Raw genomic sequence first — 19,312 nt, 5'->3', positions numbered from 1 at the left:
TCGCGACGGGGCTGGTTTTCTTTTTGTAATCCGTGATTGACTGTAGACCCTGCCACATGCCTCTTGTGTCTGAGCCGTTGAATTGCAACTCTACTTTGTCTCTTTACTGACGCTTAGCTTGTTTGATTTCCTTGCGGAGGGAATAGCTACACTGTTTGTATTCGGTCATGTTTCCGGTCACCTTTCCCTGGTTAAAAGCAGTGGTTTGCGCTTTCAGTTTCGCGCGAATGCTGCCATCAATCCACGGTTTCTGGTTTGGGAATGTTTTAATAGTTGCTGTGGGTACGACATCACCGATGCACTTCCTAATGAACTCGCTCACCGAATCAGCGTATTTGTCAATGTTGTTGTTGGACGCAATGCAGAAGGACTTGAGTTCCTGTATGTTGTTATGATCACACCACGTCTCGTTAATCATAAGGCATACCCCCCCGCCACTCTTCTTACCAGAAAGATGCTTGTTTCTGTCGGCGCGATGTGTGAAGAAACCAGCTGGCTGCACCGACTCCGATAGCGTCTCTCAAGTGAGCCATGTTTCCGTGAAGCAAAAAACGTTACAGTCTCTGATGTCTCTCTGGAAGGCAACCCTTGCTCGGATTTCATCAACCTTGTTGTCAAGAGACTGGACATTGGCGAGTAGTATGCTAGGGAGTGGTGCGCGATGTGCCCATCTCCGGAGCCTGACCAGAAGACCGCTTCGTTTGCCCCTTTACGGCGACGTTGTTTAGGTTCGCCGGCTGGGATCAGATCCATTGTCCTGGGTGGAAGGCAAAACACAGGATCCGCTTCAGTCATATTCCTGATCGTATTGTTGTTAAGTTGACGATGCTCTTATATACAATAGTTCTTCCCGACTGTATATAATAAAACTCGGTGAAGCATTTATTTGGGCTGCAATCTGGGGTGCAGTTAAATCTAATGAACTTATCCTCTGCAGCATAGGTAACTCTGGGTCTTCCTTTCCTGTGACGGTCCTCATGAGAGCCAGTTTCATCATAGTGCTTGACGGTTTTTGTAACTGCACTTGAAGAAACTTTCAAAGTTCTTAAAATTTTCCGGATTGACTTACCTTCATGTCTTAAAGTAATGATGGACTGTCGTTTCTCTTTGCTTATTTGAGATGTTCTTGCCATAATATGGACTTGGTCTTTTGCCAAATAGGGCTATCGTCTGTATACCACCCCTACCTTGTCACAACACAACTGATTCTCAAAGAAATTCCACAAATGAACTTTTAACAAGACACTCTTGTTAATTGAAATGCATTCCAGGTGACTACCTCATGAAGCTGGTTAGGAGAAGGCCAAGAGTGTGCAAAGCTGTTGTCGTGACGTTGTATTAGTTAATGTGACGACTGTTGCTCATCGAATGATTAAAGGTTTATAATTGTGTGATTAACTGAATCAAGCGATTATTTACTCATTAACCTGGGGCACCATGGGATTTTTTTAAAAATTGAGTTTCTATTTCCCAAATTAACTCAAAGAATATCAGAATATCAATTTTACAACAGCCGCTAATTAATCAGTTACCTCTACAGTCTCGTTCTGAACGTCGCATAATCTGGGAATCTGCACGGACCCGGGTCTCACCAATGAGTTCGTACCACACCAATCTTAGTTGATTATTTATTTACTAGAAAGCTAAAATGATGATAAAAGATACACATACACAAAAACACATTCTAGACTATTAATTAGAACTTAATATAACGGGCCAACACACTATGGCGCGTGTTACCCAAAATGGGGATTTAAAAGAGAGAAAAAGCGTATGAATGAAACAGTGTAGATACCACGATTCGATGGGGAGTGGAGGCTAGGTGGTTCAGCTTGAATTCACCCGCTTAGACACAGCTACTCATTCGTAGCTTGGGTAGAAAAAGATTTCTTTGTCTTCAAACTTGTGTTACGTTTTGGGTTCGTTGACTTTTTAGACCTTGGCTGCAGCTCGGGTCACTTAGTCTGATCTGTTAACTTCTTATGGCTGCAAGGGGCAGTATTGAGTAGCCAGTTAAATCGTGCCCATTTCAAACGGCCTCATACTCAATTCTTGCTCGTACAATATGCATATTATTATTACTATTGGATAGAAAACACTCTCTAGTTTCTAAAACCGTTTGAAGTATTTCTCTGAGTGAAACAGAACTCATTCTGCAGCACATTTCCTGACCAGGAAGTGGAATGTCAGAAATCGATGCTCTATTCAACTTCCTGCCTGTACATGGGCATGATACGTAAGCGTCTACGTACACTTCATACACCTTCCCCTGGTTGTCAAGAGGCAGTGAGAGAAGAAATTTCGTGTTTATCTTGGTCTGAGGTGGAATTAAAGCTCTTTGTATGACGTGACAGTCCATTTCCTGTTTCTGGAGCGCGCGAAAGGGGACATGGATTTGCCTTCTGTTTAGCTGTCGTTATGGACGACTAACATCTCCGGTTTAGATTTTATTTGATACATGTGACCATATCATCGTAAAGTATGTTTTTTCAATATAGTTTAATCAGATTATTGAAATTTTTTCGGGAGTTTTGCCGTGTTCCGTTCTCTGACTTTGTTGACGTTGGAGAGATCCGTGCCACTTGGCAAGTGCCCATGCTAAATCAAGAGGGAAATTTGCCGTTCCAGATCCAAACAACGACTGTTCTGGACAAAGGACACCTTGTCCAACATTCTGACGGAAGATCACCAAAAGTAAGAAACATTTTATGATGCTATTTCTAATATCTGTCGTGCATGTGAACTGGTCGTCGGCGCCCAAGTGTTTCTGGCTATTGTGGCTACGCTAATATAACGCTATATTGTGTTTTCGCTGTAAAACACTTGATAAATCGGAAATATTGTCTGGAATCACAAGATGCCTGTCTTTCAATTGCTGTACACTATGTATTTTTCAGAAATGTTTTATGATGAGTAATTAGGTATTTGACGTTGGTGTCTGTAAATATTATGGCTGCTTTCGGTGCAATTTCTGATTGTAGCTGAAATGTAAACTATGATTTATACCTGAAATATGCAAATTTTTCGAACAAAACATATGCTATACAATAAATATGTTATCAGACTGTCATCTGATGAAGTTGTTTCTTGGTTAGTGGCTATTTATATCTTTATTTGGTCGAATTTGTGATAGCTACTGATGGAGTAAAAAACTGATGGAGTAAGAAAAGTGGTGTCTTTTGCTAACGTGGTTAGCTAATAGATTTACATATTGTGTCTTCCCTGTAAAACATTTTAAAAATCGGACATGTTGGCTGGATTCACAAGATGTGTACCTTTCATATGCTGTATTGGACTTGTTAATGTGTGAAAGTTAAATATTTAAAAAAAATATATTTTGAATTTCGCGCCCTGCACTTGAGCTGGATGTTGTCATAAGTGTACCGGTGTCGGGCTGCACCCCAAACAGGTTAATTCTTCACTCACAGGTTTTATACCCTCGGGTCAGAAGTGGGCGTAACCGTCTTTAGGGCAATTCTCTGGGCTTACCAAGTTAAGAGGCAAGGTCTAGATTTTACTCAAATCCAATTTTAGACAACTAACTTCACATTTCATCTTTACCAAAACATTTCTCTTTGATTTGGACATTTTCCACACAACGTACAATGTATAAACATCAAACATATACTAGGAAAACTCTTAACGTTACAATGTTTTCGTAATAACGTCATCTATTAACCTTTAATAACAAAACAAAAATGACATGCATTTTCATATTCCATCTATCGTCATGACCACCATTGTGGCTGATGGAAACCATTGTTCCAAAATCCCTTTATTGCATGTTTAATGTTCTGAGGGTGGTTCTCCATATTGAGGGGACACCGGAATGTTGTGTGGCCTAAGATTTACCAGGGGCGTGAGGGGTCATAAAACCCCCACATCTTCAGACCCCTAGAGAGATAATCTGTAGGGTTGTGGTCTCCTGTAACCTGACCTGATCAGGACAGTCATGACACTGTCATCAAGGCAAAGGGTGGCTACGTTGAAGATTCTAAAATCTAAAATATATTTTGATTTGATTAAAACTTTTTTTACATATGTGTTATTTCATAATTTTGATGTCTTCACTATTATTCTACAATGTAGAAAATAGTAAAAATAATGAAAAACCCTTGAATTAGTAGGTGTGTCCAAACGTTTGACTGGTACTGTATACAGTTTCTTCAGAAAGTATTCAGACCCCTTAACTTTTCCACATTTTGTTAGGTTACAGCCTTATTCTAAAATTGATGAAATAGATTTTTCCCTCATCAATCTACATAGAATAACACATAATGACAAAGCTAAAAAACGTTTTTTTTTAGGATTTCTTTGCGATTATAAAAAAAGAAGCTAATATCACATTTACATAAGTATTCAGACCCTTTACTAAACACTTTGTTGAAGCAGCTTTGGCAGCGATTGCAGCCTCGCATCTTCTTGGGTTTGACGCTACAAACTTGACACACCTGTATTTGGGGAGTTTCTCCCATTCTTCTCTGCAGATCCTCTCAATCTCTGTCAGGTTGGATGGGGCGCATCGCTGCACAGCTATTTTCAGATCTCTCCAGAGATGTTAGTTCAAGTCCGGCCTCTGGCTGGGCCACTCAAGGACATTCAGAGACTTGTCCCGAAGCCACTCCTATGCTGTCTTGGCAGTGTGCTTAGGGTCGTTGTCCTGTTGGAAGGTGAACCCTCACCTCAGTCTGAGGTCCTGGGCACTCTGAAGCAAGTTTTCATCAAGGATCTCTCTGTACTTTGCTCCTTTCATCTTTGCCTCGATCCTGACTAGTATCCCAGTCCCTGCCGCTGAAAAACATCCCCACAGCATGATACTGCCACCGCCCTGCTTCACTATAGGGATGGTGCCAGGTTTCCTCCAGACGTGACGCATGGCATTCAAACCAAATAGTTTAATATTGCTTTCATCAGACCTGAGAATCTTGTTCCTCATGGTCTGTGAGTCTTTAGGTGCCTTTTGGCAAACTCCAAGCATGCTGTCATGTTCCTTTTACTGAGTAGTGGCTTCCATCTGGCCACTCTACCATAAAGGCCTGATTGGTGGAGTGCTGCAGAGATGGTTGTCCTTCTTGAAGGTTCTCCCATCTCCACAGAGGGACTCTAGAGCTCTGTCAGATTGACCATCGGGTTCTTGTTCACCTCCCTAACTAAGGCCCTTCTCCCCCGATTGCTCAGTTTTGCCAGGCGGCCATCTCTAGGTAGAGTCTTGGTGATTCCAAACTTCTTCCATTTAATAATGATGGAGGCCACTGTGTTCTTGGGGACCTTCAATGCTGCAGAAATGTTTTTGTACCCTTCCCCAGGTCTGTGCCTCGACACAATCCTGTCTCGAATCTCTACGGACAATTCCTTTGACCTCATGGCTTGGTTTTTGCTCTGACATTCACTGTCAACTGTGGAACCTTATATAGACAGTTGTGTGCCTTTCCAAATCATGTCCAATCAATTGATTTTACCACAGGTAGACTTCAATCAAGTTGTAGAAACATCTCAAGGATGATCAATGGAACACGATGCACCTAAGCGCAATTTCGAGTCTCATAGCAAAAGGTCGGAATACTTATGTAAATAAGGTATTTCTGGATTTTTTTAAATAAATTTGCAAAAATGTAAAAAAAACTGTTTTGGCTTTGTCATCATGGGGTATTGTGTGCAAATTGCTGAAGATTTTGTTTAAATCCATTTTAGATTATGACTATAACGTAACAAAATGTGGAAAAAGTCATGACGTTGAATATTTTCCGAAGGCACTGTATATATAGATATGTGCAGTATAGTAAGGGAATAAAGGCAGTAAATGATACTTTTGCCAGCGTACTGGGAAATGAAATGTGATACAATTCTACACAACTACATGCAAACAAAATCCCAAGCCTGCATGTCCCAGAACATAGAATATAAAATGCTGTTCATATTCCTTTTATCTTTGTTTGTTTCATCTGTTGATTGGTTTAGTTATTTGTGTGAGCATTTGCTTTTCCTCCAACCTACTGTATAAGACGACTGTAGCTACCTGAATTTTTTTTTCAGTGCTAGATCAAACCCAGTCACTAAGAATAGAGAGATGGTTTGGCAGCGAAGGCTCTTTTTCAAGAGAGATTCAGCTCTGTAATTTTAGGTGTTTTTGTGTCTTTTGCCGTTACCTTCAGAGTTATCTCAGTCGGAGGTTATGCAGTGCTGGCGTTGTCTCTCAGACACAGATCCTGTGAAAATGGCAGTTTGGCACTGGCTGGATGGGAACCCTCTGTCCGTCTATCTCCAAAACACCTAAATACCCTGAAACATTGAATCAGGACTCAAAATGATGCGGTGAAAGAAGCTATCATTCTTGAAATGACAGCATCCATAGAACTACTGCATAGGTGTCAGAGAGGGCATGTATTTGTGTGAGAAAAGTCAAAAGTAGCCCTCGCTTACATGCTGACCAGACCGGACACGTCGCGTGCGCGAGCGTCGCAAAATACATTTAGAAATCCATGTTATTCAATTATTGCACCCACACTGCTTGCGCGCGCCAACGAGCGTCTGCGACGCCAAGGGCTAAAATAGAAGTCGTTCCTATTTCTGACGCAGATCGCGCTGAAAGTCATCTCCTCATTGGTTTATAGAAGCAGGTACCCACGTGCCATCTCCTCATTGGTTATACCCACGTGGGTGACTGAAAGTCGAACTTTGTTGCCGGTTGTCGTGGTAATACAATGAAAGTTTAGATGCGATCACCATATAAGTTCAAAGATGAAAAAGCCTGGAAGGAGGAGAGATGACTAGAAACGATTCGGTTGACCGTTTTATGTGTATTTTAATTGTCGGAGTAGAGGTCCTTGTGCATTTCAGGTAAAATAACAACTCAATGTTTATATCCCAGGACAAATTAGCTAGCAACAGCAAGCTAGCTAAATAGGACAAATTAACGTTAGCTAGCAAGTGCAAGCTAGCTAGCTAAATTGCCATACATGTTTAATGCTTTTCGACCTGTCCCCAAATTAATGTAATTGGTTCAGAGTTTGTTTTGATATTTTAACCTGCATGTCGTGATCACGTTTGGTGTGGGGGGGCAAAATAAATATATGCACGATAGCGCACACGCGGTTTGGGTTCCGTGTTACCAACCACCTTTGCTTAATGGCATGCATAAGTTAGATACAAAATCTTCTGTTCAAAATGACCTGCAACAAACACATTGAGCACAGATCTCTCTATCGAGAGAAGACACAGTAGCCTGTGTCTGGTTTGGTGACAGTCTGGTATGTGACAAATTCTCCCCCATGTGTGGTCTCTGCCTATTATGTGCCCTAACACCACATTTGACAGGTTTCTCTCCAACTCATTCTGCCTTTCACCCCCACACCTCAAATCCTTCCTGACAGAACCTTCACGTCCAATTAAGACTGGAGCTCTGAGAGAGCGAGAAAGAGAGAGAGAGAGACAGAGAGAGTGAGATAGCCCCCCCCCCCCCCCCCTCTCCGTGTTAACCCTCTGTGGTACAGTACGTTGTGCTAGCTTCTTTCTAGTAGTGTAGTATCAGCCTCCCTCCTCTGTCTCTCTGTTGGGCATGTGAGGTTCTCCCTAGAGAACATTAACATTAAATACAGAGACCACAGTCCAGAAGATAGTCTTTGTTTCCATTCTTGTCTCAAAGAGCACAATTCAGTCAATTCCACTGGGTGTTCTAGCTTTCTGCTCTGGCCTAAATAAACTTAGTGAATATTTGGGATTTTCTCTGTCGTTCTCAACTACAGTGCCATCTTTAGATAGGAGGAAGAAATCACACCTTTATTCGTCTCCTTTTTTCTTCTTCTCAGAAATGTAGATAAGTCTCTCCACATGCATTAGGCCACTATCATTTCCACCATACCCTCCAAGACATAAGTGGCAGCAGGCAGATTCCAATCTGCTAACTGTAGTAGAGGTGGCATTGTTATGACGGTTCTATGTTTCTCAATGGATATTTGCACACTGCTGCTGCATTGCTAATCCAAGCTTTATACGGAGCAGCGCAATCTCTCAGTTCCTCTTTCAATCTGTTTCGCTTCCCTTTCCCCTTTGTGTACCTTGATTGCTCTTCAAATTGCTTTCCTGAGCCATGTTTCAAAACTTCAAAAAATGTAACCTCTGGCAGCCATGGCAAGGGTAAGGTACTGTAAGAAAGCGTTCCCCTGTCAAAATATGTGCCTGGTCAGTCGTGACTGTTCTTTCTCCGTGGTCCAGAGCCCTCACCCCAACACCCTACATGTTGTCTTGGTCTCAGTAGATTTGTTTGTGTGTGTGTGTGTGTGTGTGTGTGTGTGTGTGTGTGTGTGTGTGTGTGTGTGTGTGTGTGTGTGTGTGTGTGTGTGTGTGTGTGTGTGTGTGTGTGTGTGTGTGTGTGTGTGTGTGTGTGTGTGTGTGTGTGTGTGTGTGTCAATGTGTGTGTGTGTGTCAATGTGTTGTCTGGGTGTGAATTTAATGTTTGTGTACACCTATATAAAGTATCTCAAGAATGCATATATGTGTTTGTTTGTGCATGTATGTCTTTCATGCTTCATGTTTCCCTCTATCTTATTGAAATGTTCCCGGTCACACACAAGTGTATTGGGACAGCCGATGCGTCTTCGAACCTGGTGATAATTAATACTTCACCATGGAAGATTACATCGCACTACTGTTTTGTCAGGTGATTTTCTCGCTCCCTCCAGAAATCAAAGTTACATGTATTACTAATTTGTTGGCCTCTTGGCTTTTTCTCTGCAGTAATGTAAGTGGCAAACGTGTGGCAGTTTGGGTGTGAGCGATGCGATGCGCTCTTGGCGGTTCAGGCCGGGAGGGAATGTGAGAAATGGTCCAGAGAGTGGCTGCTTCACATTACTGACAGGAGAGGTTCAGCTAGCATTAGCAGCCTGTCTGGCGTAATCAATTAGCCAATGGCCAGCATTCTAAAGATCCTGTTGATTGGACAATAATGTACATTCTGGAATGAGGAGAATGTAGGGATTTGATTATTCTATTAAGGTAATCGCACATTACATGAGGCAATCAATGTATAACATAAAGCATGATGATTACAGTTTGAAGGTCCCAGTTTGCTCCCCTACAAAATGTTGTCAAAATGTTGTCAAATGAAAAATGTTGTCAAATGAAAAGCGTGTTGCTATATACCAGTTACTTAGCCATCAACTGGCAGACAGAGTGTTCTTGTTGTTGTGACACGAAGGATCCAGATTACTAGGATGCAGTGTACTGAATGTACATCCAAAACATCTCTATGGAAATTTCCAGACCACTTTATCCCACTTCCTGTGCTGATTCACAATTCCTTTACAGGCTGCTGTTAAGACCCTGAAAGTACATTATTGAGGAACGCAGAGTTCCTTATCAAATTCAAATGGACCAAGCCCAGAAATCTGATTTACCCGTTAAATAGAATGAGTGAAATGTGATCACAATCCATTTGTGCTTCTTTTTTCCGCGTACAGAGGATGATCAGTGTGTCGGCGGTGGCGGCCATCCCAAATCCGGTCCGACGGGGGAGAAGGACGACAACAACAACGATGAATATGAGAACTATGATGAGCTGGTGGCCAAGTCTCTGCTCAATCTAGGGAAGATAGCAGAGGATGCCGCCTACCGCGCCATGACCGAGTCTGAAATTAACAGCAACTCCTCCAACAGCGCCGAGGAAGAGGAGGAGGAGGAAGAGGAGGAGGAAGAAGAGGAGGATGAGGAAGAAGAGGAAGAAGAGGAGGAGGGTGGGGAGGAAGGTCATAGGAAGGGTGAGTTGACTCTGGATGTGGACAGTGATGTAGTGAGGGAGACAGTGGACTCTCTGAAGCTGCTGGCCCAGGGTCATGGGGCTGTGCTTTCTGACAACCTGGATGGAGGAGACTATGAGGAAGGGACGGAGGAGAACGGGGAAGGGAGTCGTAATGGAGGAGGTGGAGGTGGTAACGGTCAGGGTAAACCCTCTAACGGACTAGAGGAGAGTGATGAGGAGGTGTGTCTAAGCAGCCTGGAGTGTCTGAGAAACCAGTGCTTCGACCTGGCCCGCAAACTGAGTGAGACGCAGCCGGCCGACCGCTTGGCCACAGGCCTCCCTCATCAGAGCTACCCTGGCGGTGGGGACACCCAGGGGCAGCACCCCCATCTCAACCCCCACCCCCACTCCCTCCCCCACGAGCCTTGGTACGGGGACCTCCAGCAGAGCCAGGAGGATAGGCGCACCCTGGAGAGGAACTACTCTGACATGGTCAACCTGATGAAGCTGGAGGAGCAGCTGAGCCCGCGCTCCAAGGCCTTCTCCAGCTGCGCTCAGGATGACCGCTACCACAACCACATCCACGACCGGGACGAGGACACGCGGTCGGTGACGTCAGACCACTCGGAGGAGGTGTTCGACATGACCAAGGGGAACCTGTCTCTGCTGGAGAAGGCCATCGCGCTAGAGTCTGAGAGGGCCAAGGCCATGAGGGACAAGATGGCTGCCGAGGCAGCGCGGAGGGACAGGGTGAGGTATCATCATCACCACGGGGGCCATCATGGGGAGCACCAATCACGGCACGGCTACGGAGAGGAGCGCAAGGCCCGACTCCATGATGGGATGAAGAAGCCCTACTACCATAAAGGTAAGTAAACCTGGCTAGAATCTGTTTGACTTATAAAGAGGATGCACAGTGTGTTGTGTATGCTGCCACAACACCAGACATTCGCCTACCTCTTTCACCTTGCTGAGGTGAATGAACAGTTCATGTATGTTTGTTAGGTAAACCCCAGTCAGTCCCTGGCTCTGCCTCCCCATATCCCCTCTCTGTCTGTGAGACATTGTCACGTGTGCTCCCTCTCCGGCCTCTAGGTCACCAGGCTGCTAGTTATGGCGCACACCTGTCACCATCGTTGCGCGCACCTGCGTGTCGTCAGACTCACCTGGACTCCATCACTTCCCTGATTACCTTCCCTATATATGTCACTCCCTTCGGTTCCTTCCCCAGGTGTCATTGTTTCTGTTTCAGTTTCATGTCTGTGTGCTTTTAGTGTTTCTTGTTTTGTGTTGTGTTTATTTTATTAAAACACTCACTTGCTGAACTTGCTTCCCAACTCTCAGCGCATATCGTTACAGACATAGGGATGGCAGGCTGACGTGATCACTGGGAAACCTCACTATGACCCCAGGACAAGCTTTTGCAGCCAATTTGGAGACTAGCATCTCTGCAGCGTCCGCAGAAGCTTATGTTGTTAAAATAGGCCAGCATGGCAACATCAGAGGGTAGGCTTGTCAAGCATAAGTAATGGCAATCTGCACGGCCCGTTAGGACTGCAAATCGCATCCCTCCCTGTCTGCCTGGCTAAAGCTGACTATTTTTAAAACCAGAAAGGGACTCTGGAATCTACTAAATAGAATCCTGCTAAAGCTGCCTCTGAAAGGAAACTCGGTACTGCATACAATAGAATCTGTGGAAATTAGGTTTTCGGGTAAAGTTGTACTGTGTCCTGCGTCCCAGAGCCAAATAATTAAGAGAATGTGGCTTTTTCACCCAGAATGGGTGACTCTTTGTGTTGTAGTTGGGTTTTTACTGGGTGTTTAGTGGTGCAGGTGCACTTCCATACTGTTTATTCAGACATGCTCTTCTAGGGTGGCTTATCTGCCCAGACACATAAGTAGGTATATTATGCACACTTAGTTCTGACTTGAAGATTACAAAGTGACATTTACAATGGTTGCTTCTCCAAGATCATTTGAAGAGTGATTCTTCCTACTGTATTCTGTCTCCTATCCTACAGAGATGGAACACTCATATCAAGGACCGTAACCTCACCCTCCAGTATGCTGTATCACATTAGTGGAAACCAAGACTGTTCTCAGGGCAGGTCTGTTGGTTTTGACAAGCAGAAGTTACTTTTCGTAGCAGCTTAGGAGAATTTACGCAGCAGGTTAGGAGAATTAACCTGGCAGGTTAGGAGAATTAACCTGGCAGGTTAGGAGAATTAGGTTAATGTTAGGAAAGGGATTAGGGTTGGCTAAAATGCTAAAATTGTCCCTGACAGGACTCGAACATATCTAGTTACAACCAGGCCTGCCCTGAGAACAGTCTTGGTTTCAGCTAATGCAATGCTTCCTCCAGGCTGAGATAACGAGAGAAGTTAGAGACAAACAATTAAGATTCTCCTTCACAGCAGGCTCAAATTAAAACACAAATGCCACACAAATGGTCATTTCACATGTACGACACAGCCTCTGTATCTGACTAATTTTGGAATAACAGGAGTATGTGAAGGCTTGCATCACGATGATATCTTCTCCCTAGAGAGATAGCGGCAGACACCTCATTGACCAGGGAACTGTCTGTGATTTAAAAGTGAAGCGGAGGTGGTGGCTATGAGGGGAGAGCCCGACTGGCCGGCCAGGGAAAAACACCAGGCGGGAAAATGGAAATTGAAGAGTATCCGAATGAATGATAACGAACAACAGGCCCACTGACTGCACATTCATTATCCAGAGATGGTATGGTAATTGGGGCCATTTTCTATGCAAAGCACGGCCTGTCTCCAGCTACAATCGATACCCTCTGCTTTCTAATATGCATTCCACTTGGTTGCCTCCCTCCCTCCCGTCCTCCACTCTTCACTGTCCACCATGAGGCAGACAGCCAGAGGCCCGTGGTGTGTGTTTGTGTGCGCGAGAGCGTCTGTGTTCCTCTTATTGGAAACTGTCATTTTTTTTCAAGCAAGCATACATTTTAGTTTCATAGTCAGACTGCATCAGTGATACAGAGAAAAACATTTTCCATGCCATTATGTACTGTGATTTTACAGTTCTTTCTCTGAAACTCAGTATGGTAAACGTGAACAATCAGACACGACACAGTGTACCAACCCCATGTGTCCTAATATGATACCGTCAGAGGAAGAGGAAAGCCTAAATGTACAGGAAGGTAATGAGGGGTGTGTTCTGATCTATGGATTAACAGGGACTTGTTATGTATGAGTAGGTGTATATGTACTCTCTCTTTCCCTTTCTTTCCCTCTCTCTCTCTTTCTGTCTTTCTCCATCTGTGTCTCCGTCCTCCTCTTCCCCTCCTCTCTGTCTCTTTCTCCCTCTCTTTCCCTCTCTCACTCTCTCTCTCTACCCAATCCTTTCTCTTTCACTACCTCTCTTTATTTTATTTTGGTTCTTCTGTAAGTGGTGGAGGTGAAGGTTCCAGGTTACAGCAGCCTATCAAACTTTAATTAGCAGACTCTCTCTGTGGTCCTGCCTTTTATAAGCACCTCTCTCTATCTGTCTTCTTTCTCTCTCTCTCTCTCTCTCTCTCTCTCTCTCTCTCTCTCTCATCCTCTCTCTCCCTGTCTCTCTCACTCATTTACTACTACTATGTGGAACATGTTAAAGGAAATGCATCCCCTCTCTCTCTGTTGCTCTGATCCTTTTCCTTTACCCTCTCTCCCTTACCTCTTACCAAATGTTTGCTGCCACAAATGGGCTTAGAAGAATGCTCTTATTTGTGTGTGTTATCTGTGTCGCACAAGCAATATGTTAGCCAAAATTAATAAGACATCCTTAAATTCTGATAATAATTTAATGGAAAACAAGCTGCAGGTAATAGCTACTGAATATCCCAGCATCAAAGAACAATCTATGACCTTGTTCCCGTGTTGAAGACATTTGAATGGAGGCTGTTGCACCTGATGGGCTGGTATCACTTCTTTTGGACGGTAACACTATCTGATCGGGTTTGGAGAAATGGAGAGGGTGAGGTTGGGCAAGGGAAAGACAATCCCCTCCGGTGTGTGTGTGTGTGTGTGTGTGTGTGTGTGTGTGTGTGTGTGTGTGTGTGTGTGTGTGTGTGTGTGTGTGTGTGTGTGTGTGTGTGTGTGTGTGTGTGTGTTTGTGTCTTATTATTGCCAATAATGACTAGTGGAAAATAATTGGTGGAAAAAGTCAGACTTACTTTGTCTGGAGAATGACACCACCTGCTCTTCTCTCCTACAGCTGTGGCTTTATTTAACAAGACTTAAAAATACCCTGGCAAATGGTGTGAAAAATGTAATGATGGCGATGATATAGCGCACCTTATGTTATTTGTGTTCCTACAATGTCCCATGTGTCTCAGGTGTGTGATAACGCTTTTAGCCACAACAATTATTCAACTGACTTTGATTGCTGTGGTTACAAGCATTTTCACATTCACACACTGTTCACAATGACTTTCATCTTGTGAAAGTGTTCATATGTGCTGCTTTCAATGAAGCAAGCTAATTTTTCTTTCTTCTTCTCTTTCTCTCCCACTCTCTCTCCCACTCTCTCTCCCTCTGCCCCATGTTTCTGTGTTCAGATTTATCGCGCAGTGACAAGAAGGAGAGCCGGTGCCCGACGCCAGGCTGTGATGGCACAGGTCATGTGACGGGGTTGTACCCTCACCATCGGAGCCTGTCTGGCTGTCCACACAAAGACAGGGTACCACCTGAAAGTAAGTACTGCACATACACAATTCACTGTACCACTCATCTCAGTAACCAGCGAATGGATAAATTCCACTTCAATTCAGTTTATTTAGGTGACAAACCAAAAGTACAATTCAATTCCTTAATTTTGTGAGTTGAAATTGAATTTACCCCAAACCTACTGTTTGCAAAGCCTGTGGCTCTCAGTTTGCTGTCAGGTTTGTTTAATGTATTGTACTTAAGCAAGGTCTGCATGTTTCTTTGTTTTGTCTGAATGCTGTGTGTTTGTTATGGCTGCTCTGTGTTTGCTAGTCAGGTTGGGAGTGCACTGGGAGGGTCGTGTGGGCTACAAATGCTCTCTTGATGTGACTTTTGGGTGCATGAGGTCATGGGTTTGCTTGTGTTAGTAATTTACTAATTACCTGCCCTGTCTACTGTCTAATGATGGGTGGCAGCACTTGAAATTCCCACCCACTGCTGCAATCAGATCGTTATTTTTACTTAAGCTATTTTTCTGGCATTTTCTCCCTGAATTCATATCATGTTTACCTGCACAAAGTAAGATCCCACTGTGCACATACGTCAATTCAACGTCTATTCCACGTTGGTTCAACATAATTTCATTGAAATGAAGTGGAGACATCGTTGATTCAACCAGTGTGTCTTGAGACTGAGTATGCATATCAATCTCAACCGCACAATAAGCCCCAATAATTTATTTGTATTCTTTGCTCAATTAAATTCAGTTGAATAAAATAGAATAATTACAGCTTTGTGCGGATGATCAACTGCAGCGGCGATAAACATTAGCCACTCTCCGTCTGAAGTTTTCACCCCGGCTGTTTGGTCCCGTTCACCAACCTTCTCAATAAAACCTCTTTAACACGTCATTAACCCGGAGTCAGAAGGTAAAGTTATGATCTGCCATGACCCAGACTGCTAATAAAAATACAATATTTTTTTTTTGAAATGAGTTAACATAAGACATGGCCTTATAGAGTACCCAGTCAACAGATGTGGCTTTTTCTTTCTTTGAGTACTACACTATCGTTCAAAAGTTTGGGGTCACTTAGAAATGTGCTTGTTTTTGAAAGAATAGCGCATTTTATTGTCCATTAAAATAACATCAAATTGATCAGAAATACAGTGTAGACATTGTTAATGTTGTAAATGACTATTGTAGCTGGAAACGGCTGATTCTTTTAGGGAATATCTACATAGGCGTACAGAGGCCCATTATCAGCAACCATCACTCCTGTGTTCCAATGGCACGTTGTGTTAGCTAATCCAAGTTATAATTTTAAAAGGTTAATTTATCATTAGATCAGAATTGGCAATTACGTTAGCACAGCTGAAAACTGTTGTTCTGATTAAAGAAGCAATAAAACTGGCCTTCTTTAGACTAGTCGAGTATCTGGAGCATCAGCATCTGTGGGTTCGATTACAGTCTCAAAATGGCCAGAAACAAATAACTTTCTTCTGATGCTCGTCACTATATTTTTGTTCTGAGAAATTAAGGCTATTCCATGCGAGAAATGTACAAAAAACTGAAGATCTCGTACAACGCTGTGTACTACTCCCTTCACAGAACAGCGCAAACTGGCTCTAACAAGAATAGAAAAAAGAGTGGGAGGCCCCGGTGCACAACTGAGCAAGAGGACAAGTACATTAGAGTGTGTAGTTTGAGAAACAGACGCCTCACAAGTCCTCAACTGGCAGCTAATTGGAGTGCTGCAGAGATGGTTGTCCTTCTGGAAGGTTCTCGCATCTCCACAGAGGTACTCTAGAGCTCTGTCAGAGTGACCATTGGGTTCTTGGTCCACCTATCTGACCAATGCCCTTCTCCCCCGATTGCTCAGTTTGGCCGGGCCGCCAGCTCTAGAAAGAGTCTTGGTGGTTCCAAACTTCTTCCATTTAAGAACGATGGAGGCCACTGTGTTGTTGGGGACCTTCTATGCTGCAAAACCTTCCTCAGATCTGTGCCTCGACACAACACTGTCTCTGAGCTCTACGGACAATTCCTTCGACCTCATGGCTTGGTTTTTGCTCTGACGTGCACTGTCAACTGTGGGACCTTATATAAACAGGTGTGTTCCTTTCCAAATCATGTCCAATCAATTGAATTTACCACAGGTGGATTCAAATCAATTTGTAGAATCATCTCAAGGGATATCAATGGAAACAGGATGCGGCTGAGCTCAATTTCGAGTCTCATAGCAAAGGGTAAATAAGGTTTTTCTGTTTTTTGTTTTTAATACATTAGCAAAAATGTCCTAAAATCTTGCACACTGACACTAAGACAGGCATACACACAAATAGACACACAGTACATAAACACAGATATACACACACAGTCATACACACACTGACTTTCTGAGAATGTGCGTAGTCATGCACACTAACATACACATACACACACACACTTGCAAATCAAAGTTTTTGCTTTGTCATTATGGGGTATTGTGTGTAGATTGCTGAGGAAATTGTTTTATTTAATCAATAAAAAAAAAAGGCTGTAACATAACAAAATGTGGAAAAAGTCTTGGGGTCTGAATAGTAAGGCACTGTATACTATTTATTCAAATGCACGACCAAGACATTATTCCACTGTATATTTGTAAATAAAATAAAATTGTACTTGTCACATGCTTCGTATACAACAGGTGTGGACTAACATTGAAATGCTTACTTACTGTCGTACCTGACATAGCACATTCATAATCTATACTGTAATTGCAATTGGGTACATACAGTATCAGTTTGTTATTGTGCATACTATCTCCTTCAATTACTTGTTAATTTACTTTTGTTGTTATTGATATTGATTATTGTACTAAAATGTAGCTAGCATGCAGTCATTTCACTTCACCTTTTATACCCGCTGTAAACTATGTACGTGACAAATACAATTTCATTGAGTTGAACATGTTGTTAAAAGGTGACCTGGTACAGGTTGTGTGAGGTATCAATAGGACTCTTCTTTAAAAGCATTATCTGCCATGGTGCAGACAGACACCCGGTTTCTCCCTGTCTGTGGTCAATACCCTCTCAACACACACACACACACACACACACACACACACACACACACACACACACACACACACACACACACACACACACACACACACACACACACACACACACACACACACACACACACACACACACACACACACACACACACACACACACACACACCTGCTGACTGTGAAGGGGCAGAGGGAGGGAGGCGTTTCTGTCACACAGTGCCTGCAGGGATGAGTCAGAGCCATTAACACATTTAATGTACTGAGTGGACAATACATTATTAATGCAATGTCTTCACTTAATTTTTTTAGCATTCACACAGTGCACAAGACGCTTCCCAGGGAAATCTAGGATATTAAAATGAAGTGAGGTTACAAATTAATGATTCCTTTTCCGTGTTTGCTCATTGAACCGGCTCTTTGTCAAATTTCAAATATTTAATCTCCTCATAACAGCTCTTTTTTTTTGTTCCTGAAAATTGTGTACTGTACCTACGAAGTAGAGTACAAAATGTAGCATACACTCAAGAATCACTGCTTTTCCCCCTGATATTGTTCACATTCAAATCCAAAAGTTTCTAGTCATTATAACAGTCTCTTTGTCATGGCCAGGCAGAGTAGTGATATGATCTAATATAATGTGTTGGCACATGGTGTGTTGAGGTGGAGGGCATGTCCCAATTACTTCTTCTGTGCACTAATTAGTATGTCAGAGAGTGACGATGACGAGGGTCAGAGTGGAAGGGGTGATAATGATGAAGCTGACACAGATGAGGAAGCTGACACGGAGACCAATTTTAAAGGCCCAGTGCAGTCAAAAAGGTGATTTTACCTGTGTTTTATATATATATATATATATTTCCACAGTTTGAGGTTGGAATAATTTCTAATAGACCAATAAGATAGAGCGTTCCAAACCTCTCTGCCAGTAACAACTAGTTTTTAGTTTTCCCCTCCCCACTCAGACCGCTCCCAGACAGTCCGAGCAAAATTCTTGCTTGAGAAAATGCTATTTGCTACGTAGTTATTTTTGTTTCTTTTTGACCATTTCATTTGAAATGAGATGAAAACGGCTGCATTGGACCTTCAAGACAAAGGAGATGCTTGTGGACTACAGGTAAAAGAGGACCGAGCACGCACCCACTCTCATCGACGGGGCTGCAGTGGAGCAGGTTGAGAGCTTCAACTTCCTTGGTGTCCACATCACCAACAAATTGACATGGTCCAAGCACACCAAGACAGTCATGAAGAGGGCACGACAAAACCTTTTCCCCCTCAGGAGACTGAAAACATTTGGCATGGGTCCTCAAATCCTCAAAAGGTTCAACAGCTGCACCATCGAGAGCATCCTGACTGGTTGCATCACTGCCTGGTATGGCAACTGCTTGGCCTCCGACCGCAAGGCACTACAGAGGGTAGTGCAAACGGCCCAGTACATCACTGGGGCCAAGCTACCTGCCAAATTGTCAAAGACTCCAGCCACCCTAGTCATAGACTGTTCTTTCTGCTACCACACAGCAAGCGGAACCAGAGTGCCAAATCTAGGTCCAAGAGACTTCTAAACAGCTTCTACCCCCAAGCCATAAGACTCCTGAACATCTAATCAAATGGCTACCCAGACTATTTGCATTGTAACCCCCCCCCCCCCCCCCCCCCCCTTTCACACCACTGCTACTCTCTGTTGTTATCATCTATGCAAAGTCACTTTAATAACTCTACCTACATGTACATATTACCTCAACTAACTGGTAACCACGCACATTGACTCTGTACCGGTACCCCCCTGTATATAGTCTCGCTATTGTTATTTTACTGCTGCTCTTTAATTACTTGTTACTTTTATCTCTTATTCTTATCGGTATTTTTTTAAA

General features: G+C 43.2%; 1 protein-coding gene across 1 annotated transcript in view; it reads left to right on the top strand.

The window, feature by feature from the left end:
• LOC120059778 (myelin transcription factor 1-like protein) overlaps positions 1-19,312 on the top strand; it is a 91,052-nt gene that overhangs the window by 37,490 nt on the left and 34,250 nt on the right. The window contains exons 5-6 of the mRNA XM_039008829.1: positions 9,456-10,601; positions 14,304-14,438. Of these exons, the coding sequence (XP_038864757.1) occupies positions 9,456-10,601; positions 14,304-14,438 (1,281 nt within the window). The remainder of the gene's footprint in view (positions 1-9,455; positions 10,602-14,303; positions 14,439-19,312) is intronic.

The sequence above is a fragment of the Salvelinus namaycush genome, chromosome 15 (genome assembly GCF_016432855.1).
Source record: "Salvelinus namaycush isolate Seneca chromosome 15, SaNama_1.0, whole genome shotgun sequence".
Taxonomy (NCBI): domain Eukaryota; kingdom Metazoa; phylum Chordata; class Actinopteri; order Salmoniformes; family Salmonidae; genus Salvelinus; species Salvelinus namaycush.
Note: the sequence above shows the minus strand (reverse complement) of the source record. Positions and strands in the feature narration are given on the sequence as shown.